The sequence below is a fragment of the Harpia harpyja genome, chromosome 13 (genome assembly GCF_026419915.1).
Source record: "Harpia harpyja isolate bHarHar1 chromosome 13, bHarHar1 primary haplotype, whole genome shotgun sequence".
Classification (NCBI taxonomy): Eukaryota; Metazoa; Chordata; class Aves; order Accipitriformes; family Accipitridae; genus Harpia; species Harpia harpyja.
In genome coordinates, this window is record NC_068952.1 from 25,869,449 (window position 1) to 25,886,198 (window position 16,750).

General features: G+C 38.2%; 1 protein-coding gene across 12 annotated transcripts in view; it reads right to left on the reverse strand.

Annotated features, from left to right (window-relative positions):
• Positions 1-7,964: 7,964 nt before the first annotated feature.
• BIRC6 (baculoviral IAP repeat containing 6) overlaps positions 7,965-16,750 on the reverse strand; it is a 194,093-nt gene continuing 185,307 nt past the window's right edge. For 11 of the 12 annotated variants that reach the window (XM_052806225.1, XM_052806220.1, XM_052806227.1 and 8 more), the window contains 3 exons: positions 13,798-13,986; positions 9,808-9,942; positions 7,965-8,815 (listed from right to left, as the gene is read on the reverse strand). In XM_052806225.1, the coding sequence (XP_052662185.1) occupies positions 8,636-8,815; positions 9,808-9,942; positions 13,798-13,986 (504 nt within the window). In that variant the 3' untranslated portion in view covers positions 7,965-8,635. Of the gene's footprint in view, positions 8,816-9,807; positions 9,943-13,797; positions 13,987-14,008; positions 15,011-16,750 lie in introns of those variants that run through there. The other variant, XM_052806229.1, reaches the window with a different exon arrangement.

Genomic DNA, 16,750 nt, shown 5'->3' on the forward strand with positions numbered 1-16,750 from the left:
TCTGTGTCAATGTAGTATTTAGGTCTATATTATGAAAATTAAACCCAAATTTTTCTTACCAGCAGCTGACATCAATCATGCCCTGCCCCCCTCAGTAACCTTTAATGCTAAACAATATTCCAAAAGGAAAATTTATTAGATCACCTATTTAGATTCTCTGACATCATTCTGTCATGGCAATGAAGTGATTTACATGGAAAAAAGTATTACCTCTGCTTTTAGACAAAATGAGTTTATGATGATTAATGGTTTTACTGCAAGTATGAGAGAAACTGGAAATGGCCGGCCTTTTTAAAGTGAAACATGGCCTATGCTCACTTTTCCTCCTTATTTTCTTCACCTATTGTAAAATGGTTTTGGTTTTGAGTAAATGAAAATGTACAAATTATGTCTTGTAACTGAAGTAAGCTATAAATGCAGGGTATCCATGGTAACATCTCTACATAACTGGAACTAGAGACAAAAGGGAGAAAGCAATTAGCTTGAAGCAGAGTCTAAACTATTGTGGTGGTAGGGGACCTAGATCATGTATTCCATGAGTAGTTGTAGTCACTGAGGGAGCTAGATGTTTAGTTTAGGGAAGAGCAGGCTAAAGGGTGATCACCTCCAGCTGTCCCTCCTGTTCAGCATTTCTATGATTCTATGATACAATTGACTTTGGGCAGAGAACTTAGTATACAGAATGGTCACACGAATGGTGAAATAGTATTTTAACAAGAAAGCACAGAGCAAATAATCTTCTCTGATACATGCCTTAAAATGACACTTCAAACATTTCCTTTAGCTTCATACAGAGCTTTCTTTTTCCTTAGATGTCATATAAATAGCAAGTAATACACAAAGGCCTAAACTAAGATGAGAAGATGATGCTGAATAAGAACTCTGAAATATTTTCTTTACGTATGCTAACTAACTGAACTAAAACTCAAACACCATTAAGGCAAAAGCTGTTCAACTATGGCAAAACTTAAATTTAGGAAAAATGTAAATAGTGGCATTTTTTCCAGAGGGCTTATAGAACAAATTCAGTCTGATAAAAAGAAGGCAGAGGTTGAGATGAACACTGCTGGCAATTTAATCTGCATGGAAACTTTGCATCAGTTGCAGGATGTAATATTTGGGAATGAACAGCAAATAATTTCTGTATGACAGATCAAGCACGCTTTGCTGTGGGACCCCAGATTCTGACCAGTAGGATGTTTAATCGCAGCCTGTGATGAGTGCTGGGGCACTGAGCACTGTTCTGTTGCCTCAGTGGAGCTTTGATGCATAGGTCAGTGTGTTGAAATGTGGAAAATGAACTATTAAAACTGGATGAATTTACAGTCATGATTTGTCCTTGGTCACATTGACTGGACAACTGTCTTTGAGTGCACACTTGGCAATGGAAAATCACTTGCTGTTGGATTCTGTGCCTGAAAATGCATTTGCAAGTAAAAGCACAAGTGTATTTAAAGTAGTAATTAAAAATACACTTATGCAAGTCATACTAACATTTTTGGGAAGACAGCAGTATCACAACAAGCATTTTAACTGTGTTATTTTTATTCAGATGATTAACCCATGTCTTGCATTAGGCATACATTGAATTTAGCATTCTACTGCAGTTCTCTATATGCAATCTTGAAATTTCAGCACTGTCCTTCATTGATTTCTGCTAGCAGTCCAGACTCTTGAGAGCTCTTCAAGATAGAACCATCTTTCCTGAATTACACAGTTGTTTATCAGAAGCCATGTACTGTTGTTATCCTATTCTTTGTTTAAATGGCTTGGCTTCTCCTCTGATACAGGTTATTGATGTTCAGTTCCCTGCTGTGTGTCATTTGTTCATCTGGCTATTTGTTTTCTAACATGAATGATTTCCTTGGAGGAACAGCTAGAAAAGAGCAGAAGGAGGTTTAACACATCAGTAGGAAGTGCAGATACAAAAGGATATTTTGTTCTCTGGAGTACCTCTGCTTCTGTCTCCATTTGCTGTCATCAACAACAATTGTTTGTGTCTGAGTGTATATTTGTAGTGGTGGTGTTTTTTTTTTTTTAGAGTTTTTTTAGAGTAAAATCTGCATCAAGCTAAATTGTCACTTGGATGTAATTTCCACCTTGTCTTCCCTGTTCTGTCATATGGATCAGGTGGTCTCTATTACACCCTTCATGTTGCTAATGTTTAAAGCCTCCCAGGGAGCTATATGATAGCAGGTGTTTCAGTGTCTGTGTGGCCTGCCTGCACACTCTATTGCCTTTAGTGATCATGAGGCAGACAGAAGATGTATTGAATTGAATCTGGAAGAAATTTTTTTCCCCTAGTTTGGGGCTTCTGTAATGCTCTGGGACTTACCCAGAATCCCACATGATATGGCAGCATTCATTCAGCCAGCCAGATGGTTGCATGATTTCTCTTGTGACTGCTGCTGAGCTGGAGGCCAGCCCCTGTGAATTTCTTATATCACCAACTTTCACTGGTTGAAACAGCCTCAAAATCCAGTTGAGATTTGCACAGTGACAACTTGGTAGTTGAGAGGATGGGTCCTGTTGGCAGGCATATCATTTCCTTTCCAGCAATCCTGTTGTTGGCTATTAGTTTTTGATCTGCCATGTCACCTCTGTTTCCTCTTGAATCATTGCCACAGTACGTTGCCAGCAAACATTTGCAAGGTTTTCAGGACAGACTGAACTGTAGCTATAGCCAGGATGGAGGCTGGGACTCGTATCCTGCAGGACCATTCCCAGCCAGTGTGCACAGGGATCTGGCACCCTGGCTTCCCTAATGTGAGAATGCTGGTGCTTGCCTAGGCTGGTTGCACAGCCTATGTAATGATGTTGGCCTTCTTACATCCTAAGTTAACCATACTGTTACTCCTTGTGCAGTGTTAAGAGTTGCTGTCATACTCTAGGCTTAGAATTGTGCTGGGCTTCAGCTAAGACTGCTGTACAGCTGTGTGGCATCCAACTCATTGTCACCTTCTTACAAGCTGCTTAAAATAATTGTAGAAATAAGCTTATCATTATTACCAGAGGTTTCAAACAAAGGAATTTTGACTGACAAAGTCCTCGAAGTTTGCACTGATGTGGATATTGCTAATTTAGGTATGGGCAAAGGTTTTCTGTGGCTGAAAACTTTAAAGAGTTTCAAGGTGAGAGAACAGGACTTCTGGAGACATCCAAACCATTGTTTAGGAGTAGGTTGCAAGACATTTTCTGTTGCTATTCTTTTTCTGAATCACATACTTGTTTAAATGCCTGATAGAAAACAGAAAAGATGGACACCACCCCCCCACCCCCCCCAATTTTGCTTTTCCCATTTGTTCTCCTGGTAAATGAGAAAATGCTTAATGAAGCAACAGAGGCAGTCTTTAATGATGGCAAACTGAATTTTTTTATTATGACATTTTAGTTTGCTTTAATTTTCTGGTGGGAGGGGGTTGTGTTTTTGTGGTGTTTTTTTTAAGATGTCTTATATTTGCTATCGGGGGACTGGTGTATGGTTGCTTTCTACCCATAGAGCTTTAGGCAAAGAGTTTATGAACTACTGAAGGCTTCATGCATGGCTGTGGATGTGGGTGGGTAGGTGAGGAAGAGAACAATGAATGGAGGTGCAGGACGAACAAATTTAAAAAAAAATGCAGTAAGTGGTTAAACCAGAAGTATGGAGCACAACAGTGGCAACAGGAAAGTGTCTGTAAATTTTTAAATGGGGTGAGATATAGCATGTTTGGGACACGTTCCTCATGTAACACCACATCTGCCTTGTTGCTCTAGCAACCACAGTAGATGAGCCTGCTTGTTTATTTTTGCAAATATACATTTATATTTGATTTAAGTATGATTTTGGGCATTACTTTCGAGGTTTAACAACTTCTGTTGTGTGCAAGTCTCACCACAGTCACCTCATTTCTAAATGTCTTTGAGGGGGACAATAACATGCATTTTCTTAGTCCCAGAAGATTTTCTTAGGGCAGTGCTTGCACTGGCTCCCAAGATTAACTCGCCTATCTTCCCATCAGAAGCAGGGCTGCAAGATGTCCTGCATGGTCTCTGACTGATTAAAAGCCTGCTTCTTTCCTTTCTGGACTTTTAACTAAACAACCTTAAAAACAAAATTTTGCTATCTACCTGAATTACAGAAATGTTACCAACTCTAGCATTAATATTATCTAGACATTTGAGGATGATGTTGTATTATTAAATGATACAGTTACAGGCACTCTTAATGTAAAGGATAAATAGCATTAATACAGCTGGAGAACTAAGTGGACCATGTTATCACTTTTCAAGAGCCAAAAAGTTGCTTCTGAGGCAAGAAGCACAGAAGAGATTGCAGCCTGCAGAGATGACAGGTCACAATATGCAGAACTGTTTCAATCAAGATGGAGCATTGTGGTTTGGGATTTGTTTTCTCACAGCCTTTATTAAAAATAGAGGCAGTGGTGAGATTATTTTAGAGTTCTACTATAGTAATTCACTGGGTAGATATTGTATTTTCTGCATTCATGTTCTAGGAGAATAAAATAACAGTAACAACAAAATCTCTATGGATTGAAATGTTTTTACCTGTGATTCGGTTTAGTAATTGTAGAACTTGCTTTTGTCCCCATTCAGCTTACTGTATTTCAGAAAGCTCACATTCCAATATAAATGCCTGCACTTTCCACCTAATGTCACTATCTATGGAAAAGGAGAGGGAAAATAAAGCTCAGAAAACTGTTTTTTGAAGACTAATAACTGCCAGACCTGATGCATTCATACACACATAAATATGTATGTGTGTATATACACGGTAAAAAAAAAAATAGAGAACATATATCTGAAATAGCTTCTATAACATACACTTGTTCCTTATGGTCAGATAAAGGTAAATCTGTGTCTCCTTTCCATTGAAAAATACTCTAACTACAGAGTTGACAGTCCAGGGAGGCAAGTCCATGTGATGGTGACCAGCTTCTGGAGAAACAAATGAGGAAACAAGAAAAGAACACTTCTAAACCACACTAATACAAAGGCAGCATAGAGGTAAGAAATGAAGATGACATGCCTGAGAAACTCCAACTAAAAACCTAAGCCTAAATAATTCTCCTTCACAGGGATCAGAGTAACATAGTATAGTCCTGGCTTAAACGTAGGTCAGCTGGATTTGTGTTCAGATATTTATGGGTAAACAAGGTAAATTAATAATATGGTTATTTGCTTATCAAGTTGTTTGTTATAGAATGTAAAATAGAACATTTGTTTATGTAACACCAGAAACATTTTGGGGAAGAAAAGCTCCCCTAATAAACATCCTATGTACAGTTTTACATAGTTGCATGGAACAAAAGATTGTTTTGTAGTAATGTTTTCTTAACAATGTGATTCCTGCGAGAAACTGAATGCCCTATTTGATACAGCAAACAGATGTTAAAACCATTGTAAGTAGTGTAGTACATTTATCTGCATTGTGTGAGCTTTTTGCTGCTTAATAGATCATCATCCAATCACAGTACTGATGACACACTCACACTGAAGCTCCCTAGAAGCTATTAGTAGTCCAGTGCCTTGCCTGTGTTGGCATGATTTTACCTGCTGCAAAGGAGAGTAGACTAGCAGACATGCACAGTCTCTACCTTGAATTTATGTCAAAGATTTAGAGAAGAAAAACAGTAACAAAGCCCAACAAACAAAGCCCAACAGGCTGCTGTAGACCTAGTCCATCTATAGTCACACATACTTTATTCTGCTAGTAGCTAAACATCTAACATAATTACTGGAGTGGAACTTGGAAGTTGTTTACAGGGTTCTTATGTTTCAAATTTTCTTGGTTTTCTTCTAGATTGTCATTTTTTGTTTTTTCCTGTATAGCAGCGGTAGGATTACAGAAGAGCATTAATCCATACAGCTATGCACATCTTTTACCTGAAGGAAGTTCCAGAGGAAACCACTAAATCTTACGGAGGTATTATTCATATGTGTATATGAAGAGTACTGTCTACAACTGCAAAACAGAACAGTTGTTTATGCACAGCAATCAGTGTAATGAGTGGTTTGCTCTCGTGGAGCACAAGGTCTCATAGATTGCTGAGCTGTTCCCTTTTCAGTAGGTAGTGTAGATTCAGCCAGTCAGAAAAGCTTGGCATTATTGTTTGTGACTTACTATGTGGTGCACTCTTCCTTTGGCAGAGTGGCTACAGTGATTCCAATGCCTGGTAACATCTCACTCTACACTGCATGGCAAGGTGGCAATGGTGAATCTTGGGCCAAAGGCAGGACCAAAAACAAGGGGTAAAATTCTGTGACAATCTAATTAGCAGTTTGATGCCCTTTGCACTTTTGAAAATAATTTCTCTTGATTTTTTAAATATTTTCTACAAAAACAGCTTAACAGTTAAAACACAGGACTTTAATGTGATGGGTTAGAAACTGTGATCTATCTATACAGGTTTCTATTCAGTTTGATAAAATGGTAGAAGATGAGGGGAACTGGTTAAAAAATACTCAGTTGTCAACATACATCATAGGTTTTACTGTGGTTTTACTGCGAAGTAACGTAGCTACCTTGTGTGTTGTATCTAAAAACCCTGAAAATAATGTAATTTTGTGTCTGTTGCCAAGTTCACAGTTTACTTACTACACTATAACATAGTTGCATGTTATTAAGGATTGAATCTCTGCATTAATTTGGTACAATACTATTCTAGCTCAGGTTAGAGCAAAAAAATGCTAATTGGTATGTGGATACAAATTAGAGTTTAATATCCCATGCAGCTGTTTACATCTGCTTAATTAAGCAGCAGTAACTTCACATTAGCGTTGCTATGATACCATAAATACACACTAGAGAAAATGGTACAATCATGTTAGCCACCCTCTTAATGTCAAATCAATGCAAGTTAGGTACTTTTTATTTCAGTGTTGGTTTTTAATGGTAAAAAAAGTCTTCATGTTTAAGGAGGATCTTCAGGTCTGATATATTTGGTTTTGCTACAAGTGCCAGAATTTTATAAAAAGACTGTGCTCCTGTAGCTAGACAGTTTAAGCACTAAATGAAGAGATTCAATGGAAACCACTAACTTAAATATAGTTGGAAGTCAGCGGGTAATTTTGCTTTTGGAGCCTTTAAAAAGAGCATCACAGTCATTTTGTACAGTAATAGAAGTAAATACTCATCTAGAAAAATGCAGTGCTGTTTTACCACTGATGAAGTTCTAACACTTTGACTATGTAGCATAAACTCTTTGTTTCATGTATTTACCAGCAGCTCTGGCACAGAGCTGCTTGTTTTGGTTTTTGATTAAGGATCCCCTGAAGTAACACAGACGTGCCTAAGTTGTTCTTTTGAGAGGTATGTACAATCAGGACAGGCCTTGGATTAACACAACATATCAATGTAACAGAAAAATTGTACTTTGGTCATAACTGTCAAAGTCTGTTAACCATCAGCATAAAAACACAACCTCAGTTGGTGCCATTTTTAATGATTAGCAATAATACATTGTAAAACAAAAAGTGAAAAAATTCCAGCGTGATACTTATAAACAAAGAACAAATAGAAAACAAAAAAGCTTCGGTTTTGCCTGATTTATAGTATTTATAATACAACAGATTATTAGTCTGAGGTAATACCAGTAATAATTTTTTAGTCCTTCAAGGACCACTCAAAAATTAAGAACAGCGATAGTAATGCATGTTATGTTGAAAGCGAGACTTGATTATTAAATCAAGCAAATCCCTTACCCTTTTTAGTTAGGGATCTGGGGTTGCAAGTATAAAATTGGAAATAAGTCTATACAGTAGGAACTACAGAGCGTTGAGAGTCCTGTGTGGCACGTCATTAGCCCCTGTCAGTACTTAAGAATACAGTTGATTATGTAAAAATCAGACATTTCAACAGAGAAAAGACTTTGTTTCAGAATAGCCCTTAAGAAATTTAGAATACTGTTAGTTTGCATAAAATAGCCAAACAAAAGATTAATTCAGAAGTCCAGATTTTGGCATGAGGTAAAACCATGTGCATTTATTTAATCTGCATTTTAGAATTAGTAAGCATAAAATTAAATACGTTGACTGTAATGAATTCAGTCATACAAGTGCAAGTCTTCAGCTAGAACATCCTTTATGGCAGTTTATTTAAAAAATGTACCAGTAAATCATAAAAGAGGGATCATGTCCATTTAACGTTTATTGAAGTATACAGGAGGTTTTCTTTAGAATCAAATATGAGCATGAATATATGGCCAAACGTTAAATCTATCAAATTCAGTGAAAATTTTCTGACTTTAAATAGTAGCTGTAAGAATGACCAATATATATTCTTTGTTACAACTGCCCTCACTCTACAAGTAAAAAAAAATAATAAACATTCAGTAAACATTCTTTCCTAAGGTAGTTTCCCTTATATATCAGTGATTTATCCATTTCTTGTATACATAACTTTTTAAACATACCAATCAGTGGTTCTCACAATTGAAAAATAAAAGCACAAAAAAGTTTACACTCTTGTACAGGTAAATAAAAGATCATCTTGAATTAAACTGTATAACCTTAAGGGCATAGTATAGTTTCAATTTCATTACCTATTACATAATTAGCTTCTTACATACAAATATTGACATATTTGGCTTGTGCTTCAAAGCCTTTGTGTCTAGAAAGTCCATGTCAATGCAACTCATAACTTGAAATCAGTGGGGATATCTTTACTACTGCTGGGTTTAACCTGTTCGTGCAACATAGTCTCTTCTGAGCTTGTTGTGGCACTGCATTTTTCTGTGGTGTCATCAGCGTCTGGATCCAATCCTTCAGGACAGGGAAGTTTTAGAAGTTCTTCCCGCAACTGAGCTGTATGACGCTGAATATACGAAAAGAAGTCAGCGTGGAAGACCATAGTTAAAACAATACTTTTCACAATGTTGGACAAAATAAGGCAAAAAAAAGGAGTAAGTAGAAAAGGTTTAGATGTACTGTTTCAATGACTGGATAAACTTTTTCCCTGTATTTAAGGATTGGTACTGTCCTTGTAGTAATAGAATAATTAGCAAGTGCTGCTAGGGACAAATTAAAGGCAGTAAACAGAACTGCTGCAAACAAGTGCATCAATATAAATACTATGCTATTTGGCTTGCAGTTGAGTCATATCTGTGTTCTGTGATCACAGTAGAAACTGGCTTGTATTAGGTAGGTCATACAGTAAAAATGTAAATTTGTAAGGAGTTCATGATGAGATCTGTTACAGAGACAGATATACAGAGATTTGTACACTGCTCATAGTAACTAACAGTAACTTCATTTTGAAGACCAGGCACATTGAAAGAATGCAAGTCTAGCAATAAAAGCCTTTAAAAAATGTCTTTTGCTCCTCTGGGGAAGAAAAAAAAAAAAAAAAAAAGTCTGTTGACTGTGTGGACACAAAATACACAAATGATAGTACTTGGCTAGGAAGGAAGAAAACATTTATAATGGTTATAACTGTTAAAAGTTAACACAGGGTAAAACTAATTGTCATGGATCACAGTTTAGCAACTGTGCTTGTCTATTCAAAAAGCTTGTTTTCTGGCAAGGAATTGGTTGTCGTACAACTTTATCATAACCCCCCATCCACCCTTAGAGAGAACAAAATAAACTCTATCTTATACAACTATTTATAGAAAAATAGGCAAGATAGGCGCTAAAGGAAAATTTAACTTGTAGAAAAAATACTGAGAAAGTGGCATGCACATACACTTTCTCTCTTGACAGTTGGGAAACTGATGTTTGTTTACATGTTTTAAAGTTACTGAGCAATTTCATTGCCATTCGTCATCTTTTGATTAAAGAACGTAAAATTACAAAAGCAAGTCTCACCTTTAGAGCTGCTGCATGATGTGACATAGTCCTGCCTACCCGTTTGTCACTGCTGTACTGCTGTATGTCTGCTATCCACTCCTCACACTGAGCCATGATCTCCACTCTTTTCAAGTAAAAATGTTTGTGGATGACCTGGAAGAAAACATTCAGAATGAAAGAACAGAGTGTTCATTGTGTTCTAAGAACCATATACTTCAACAATACAAAATCTGCAAGACCCCTATGAGTCTAACTGGATATAAGGGGGGAAAAAAAAAATCTGTATGAGGATAATTCAGCATTGAACCAGGTTGCAGATACATTGTGGAATTTCTGTCCTTGGAGGTTTCCAAGACCCAACTGGAAAAAGGCCTGAGGAACCTGGTCTGAATTCAGCTGATACTGTTTTGAGGAGGTGGTTGGCCTGGACATCTTTTCCAGTCTGCATGAATCTACAATTTATCTGCAGCCTGCCATTTCAGCGTTCACTTGTGTTATCTGGGTGAAGGGTAAATGAGTGCCAGAAATACAGTATCACAGCAGGGAAAAGAAAAAGTGATGGCAGTACATTAGATGCATTCTTCAGTTCAAAGATTATCTTACTATGCAACCACTAGGTATGGACATTTATGTTTGCATAGGGGCAGGGTTACTCAGATACAATATTAAGGCTTTTATTGTTGCTTTCACAGTCCTTATTAAAGAAGCATAGGCAGGAAGTATAAGCACCATGTCTTCCCCTGTCACTAACCACTTGCTGCCTGAACAGAAAACAGATAAGCAGAAACACTGTCAACAGTATGAGCATAGGAAAATAACATGCTTCTGCATAGAGAAGAGGGATCATACTAGCTGCTATGGAAGAGTTACAGTTACATGCCCTAGGCAGAGGCGACACACCTCTGGGGACACTACAATTCCCAGGCAATAGTAGTTGAGCTGCTTACAGTTTGCATGGGAACCAGTATTTGATTGCATAGTAATTTTGGTATTTCTGTACACATTTGAGTTTAAAAAAAACAACCAATCAAACCCCAAAGTTGTGAAACTCTACTTAGTGTTGGCTTTGTCTTAAACAGTTTTCTAAAACTCTGCCTGGTAAAAGAAACAATAAAATCAAAGAAATTTTATTGAGGACAGAGAGTTCTTGGCAACACTGCAACATAATTGACAAAATCATCTTTCCATCTAGAGCTTAGAGAATATAACTATCTGTCTAAAGAAAAACTGCATATTGAAAGCATAATTGACTCCAGTTCTGGATGCACTCCTTATATCCATAATGGAGCTTGGAAGAAATCCCAAAGACTGGCAGTTTAGATTTCCTGAGCCTACCTGTCATTTAAGACACTGAAGGGGAGACAGCTCAGATTTGTGAAGGCAAAAGATCTTAGGAGCTGAAGGATGTACGTTCTTTCTTAGACCTCAGTTTTCAGGCACTTTCAGCCTTTGCATTTATGTTACTGAATGATCGTCATTGCTAAGGTTCCTAACACAGCCCTACAAAAAACCTAGAGAACTTAACAACAAGCTAGTCTCTCAGAGAAGTGCTCAGATAATCTATACAAGAGATGCATTTTCATTTGGATGGGGCTGCAGATGGAATTTAGCATTCTTCCAAAATTCAGCTATTGCATCAGAGAAAAATCTAATGCTCTCCAGTTCATAATTTCCATTTTTTGATATGTAAAGAAAGATACATGCCACTTCACATAATGATGGGGAATATGTATTCAGAGAAGTAGAAGGGGAGTTGTCATGTTGCACAAGTTGATAGGCACTTGGTAGGACCCCAAGCTTAAGCTAGTATGATTGTGTTTTTAACACAAAAGCAAGCTATCTTAGCCTCAAACTTCTCCTTACCGAAGCAGGCTATCATAGCTTCAAATTTCTTCTCAGAATCTTGAGGATTTCATCATACTGTCCTAAAGACCTCAACACAGGGTAAAACAGAAAACTGTATCTTCGGAAATGAGTAAACCTGTGTTACCTAAACCAGAACAAAACAATTTGGATGCAAGCTTTTAAGTGTTGGCCAGTTCTCTTCCATGCAGCAAAACTCTTGATGGTTCACAGGTAACAGAAGGTGGTTTCAAATGTTCAGGATACCTCTGCAAACTGATATCTGCCTCTTAATGCTACTTTTCCTTTACGTGTGTGTGGCTTAGCTTAACTCAGTCCTAGCTGCACACCGCCTTTAGAACACTAGTAGTTGTATGGTTTTCAACAACTGCCTTTGGTAACATGTGCTGTGCATAAATCATCTGTTCTCAGGGGATGATTGGTTTTCCATTGAACCACCACCATTTGGATACACCTTATTACTTTACCTTCCTGAAAAGGGGCAGGATGTCAGCTTACAAGCTACCTTTTTCATACAAGTAGTAAAAAAGCTAAGCTGCAGAATAAGCACAGTATTGCTGAGATTCTTTTGAAAAGTGCAGGAACAGCAAACTGGGATTAATTTACCAAATACTCTTAATAATTGCATACCCGTCATTTCTGTATGTGTGAAAAGAAAGATGGAGCATTATTGTCAGGGAGCCCACCACCTTCTGGTATCTTCAATTAATTTAAACTTACTGTAATTTGAGAACTTCTTTTGCTAAAGTGAAACTGTTACATTTAGTTAGGAAAAAAGGACCTATTAGCAGAGGTTATTGGATTATGTATCATGGTATTATTTTTACCATGGTCTTCAACTTATTGAGTAAAACATTAAGAGGTAATTTAGAACAACCACCGTGTTTTTCTTCATTAATTCAAGACACCAGAGTACACTGCAAATCCTTTTCCACCTGCATGTGGATAAAATATTTAACTCCTGTCATGCAGGTGAAGTGTCTGTGGTTTCTTATTCCACAAGACATAGTAATTGTAATGGAAAAAGGTTTTTGCATTCGATGTTTTTATGGACGGCAAGGACGGGATGGGAGACTACCCTTTCACTCAGATGCCATACTTAGCAATGTGCATAATCCTAAAATAATTATGCTTTTTCAGAATTTTAGTATGCAGACAACTGAAAGCGTAGGCATAGGTGATGCTACGAAATGATTTCACACCTCAATTTAGAAGAGGCAACAGTTTTAGTAGTTCAGAGTAAAATGTGTTTTTCTCTAAGTATTTGCTGGTAGTACTGTGAGATGACTCATGTTTGACCAACCATTTTGCATTAATATTCACACAGATTCTCTTACTTAGTGTATCTTCAACAATTTTTTCCTTGAATCCTTTCTCATATATGTTCAAGTCCCTGAGATCTAACTGACCTGCTTTGAGAAGGGAGTTTGTCTAGAGACTCTGAGAGAAGTCCCTAACAACTAAATTATTCTATGACACTATAGGTGAATTAGTCTATTTTCAGGAATGTAAACAAATTTGATTTCTTTCAAGTAAGTTTTTTAAGATAGTGTGAATGCATGAAGGTTAGCATTACTTCTATCAGCATCAAGACAGTTGTTTTCAAAGGCATAGCTTTCTAGTTTAGCACAGATACTTTGTGGATCCTTCCATAAATTACATTCAGGCTGGTATTTGTTTTAAAGTATTTTTCCAATTTGCATTGTTTTGGTGTATCCAAAGTGCTTCCTAATACTTGCGTCAAATCGTGTTTCTTGGAAAAATACCTCCTGTTAGCTATGCTGACTGACAAAACACTGAGTGCCCATTTGTAAGGCTGATCAACAGCTTTCACATGAAATGTAAAAGGTACCACCTGGCATGAAGAATGAGCCCATCTGTATGAACCATGTTTTATCAAAGTGTGCACCAAGCCTCCCTACAGGTCAGTCCCAATTTGTGTACATTCCCCTTTCCCAGAAAAGAATCTGTGAAGTCAGGTGCATCCTTATTCACTTCAGTCTCTAGAATCAGTTGCCCCAGGGAATAAAAAGGAGGCTAAAATGGACATCTCATGCATGATGTTTCCAAATACTTGCATTAGTCTTAACACTCAAACAAGAAAAATAAACAAACAAGATATGTACTGCATTTCACAAAACCTACCTCCTTAAAACATGGTGATGGATTTCTGATTTGTTCAAGCATTGCCCACTTGACTGTTGCCTGTCGTATATTTCCATCATATTCTCTGGAGCTCTGGGTACCACTTGGAGTACCTCTTGATCGTTCATAACCCGGTTCATTAAAATATGGTTCTGCTACCAGTATTAGTGATTGGACAGACACTAACACCTGTTAAGCAAAGAAACTAAATATTAAAAATGTGCCACCCACTTGTTTTTACAAATATACATAGTTTTGCTTACCTTATATAGAATCATAGAATGTTATGGGTTGGAAGGGACCTTAAGGATTGCCTAGTTCCAACTCCCCTGCCATGGGCAGGGACACCTTCCACTAGACCAGGTTGCTCAAAGCCCCATCCAACCTGGCCTTGAACACTTCCAGGGATGGGGCATCCACAACTTCTCTGGGCAACCTGTTCCAGTGTCTCACCACCCTCACAGTGAAGAACTTCTTCCTAATATCTAATCTGAATCCACCCTCTTTCAGTTTAAAACCACTACCTCTTGTCCTGTCACTACATGCCCATGTCCCTCTCCTCTTCTACAAGAAAGTCCCTCCCCATCTTTCCTGTAGGGCCTCTTTAGGTACTGGAAGGCTGCTATAAGGTATCCCCGGATCCTTCTCTTCTCCAGGCTGAACAACCCCAACTCTCTCAGCCTGTCTTCACAGGGGAGGTGCTCCAGCCCTCTGATTGTCTTCATGGCCCTCCTCTGGACCCGCTCCAACAGGTCCATGTCCCTCTTATTTGGGGGCCCCAGAGCTGAATGCAGCACTCCAGCTGGGGTCTCATGAGAGCGGAGTAGAGGGGCAGAATCACCTCCCTCGACCTGCTGGCCACACTTCTTTTGATGCAGTCCAGGATACGGTTGGCTTTCTGGGCTGCGAGTGCACATCACCGGGTCATGTGGAGCTACTCGTCAACCAACAGCCCCAAGTCCTTCTCTGCAGGGCTGCTCTCAATCCACTCATTGCCCAGCCTGTATTTGTGCTTGGGATTGCCCCAACCCATGTGCAGGACCTTGCGCTTGGCCTTCTTGAACTTCATGAGGTTTGCACGGACCCAGCTCTCAAGCCTGTCAAGGTCCCTCTGGATGGCATCCCTTCCTTCCAGCGTGTGGACCGCACCACACAGCTCGGTGTTGTCGGCAAACTTGCTGAGGGTGCACTCAATCCCACTCCAAAACCACTTCTATGGCAAAGTACTGTCATTGTAATACAGGCTACATGCAAGTAGGGAACATCTGTGCTTTCAAACCGAAACTGTTACTACACATTAAATATGTAAGTCCTATGACTCTGTCCTACAACTGAGAAAATGACAAATATAAGTTAAAAAATAACAAAAATACAAATATAAGGAAGTGATGTCTGATTGCATCCTTTTGTGAAAGAAAGTGTATTTGTCAAGTTCTCAGTCAACAATTTTTGAACTTTTCCTGTGGCTGAGCATACTAATTCTAATTCTGAACTAGATGGAAAAGGAACAAGGGAGGTGAAATGCAAACCACTGAAATTCATCTTGGTATATATGCTCTCCAATTTTTTTCTTTCAAATGCATTCAATTGATGTACATATATTTTTAGCCCTTTAGTTTCAGATATTACATACAACACTGTGTGTCATATGTCATTAAAACAGAACCTCAGTATTTCTCTTAGGAAAAAAAAAGTTTTCAGTACTATATCAACAAAGCACCAACTATTCAGTGATAAGGAAATGACAATTTTGCCCCTTTCAGTTTTATTATCAAGTACATGTGGGAATAGATGCTTACATACATACAAGGCATTTAACTATATATCCAAATACTCCTAATACAAAACAAAGAATTAAATACATACATAGGGCACTTAAGAATCCAAATGTATATGTACTGCATATTCATGATTTGATGGCTTGCTAATTTTTCCAGTATTGGAATGTTTGTCCCTCTCAACTTGTTGTACTTCATAAGAATTACATTACTGCAAAAACGTTATGTAGGTAGAAAGATATAATTGGCTTTTTTTTTTTTTTTTTTTAAATGAAGGATAGGTTTTTCTTATGTACTTAGGACCAAGTCCAGCAAGAATTTTAGGGATTACAATTCTGTGACACAAACCTAGTTCCAGAACTAAAGAATTCAAAAAAGTGATTTGAACACTTTCATCTCCTGAAATACTGAAAAACTGATATGTTTCATGCCAAAGAATGGCATTTCCAGTACCTGGCATACTTAGGTGCAAGACATCCACTGCAGTAGATTAAAAATGTCAGGGCAGTTTTTTCTGGAACTGACTCTCCTCCCAGCCTAGATACAATTTAAAGCTTGAAGCCATTCCCTAATTTAGCAGCCCAGTTTGTGAATTTGGATATGGAAGACAACAGTCCTCCTTTTTCTTGGAACATGCAGAATGTACAGCTTACATCTGACAACCACCGTGTCAGCAACGATTCAGGACTTTGGTTCTCTCAAAGTTGAGAGTGGGCAGTGCCCCAACAACTAGTTGTGCTCTGTGCTTAAGTGTGGCATTCTCTCAGAGCTTCTCTTGTAGCAAAGCCAGCACAAAAGCATTCCAGCTTTCCATACTCTGCAATGTGTACTCACTCCATAGACACAATGCCAAACCAGTAACTTGTATCAAAGCAACAGCCCAACAATCAGTTGAATGACCCAGGTTAATCTCAGTCCCACCATCACCTCATGGAAACACACCCTTACCCCTTTGGTGCCATGACACTTTCTGTTTGTAGTTGTGTAGTTGCTGTGCTTTAACTATATCACAGAAGGGCAATCTAGGGCAGCTAAGTCTTTATCCTGATGGATAGGGCATGTGGCTGTGCACTGGGAAATGTGAACTAGCATCCCCCATTGGGCTGGGAAGAAAAATTGAACAAGTTTTTCTGTTTCTCAGGCAGGTGCTCCAGCTAGCTGCTGTTACATGGTAT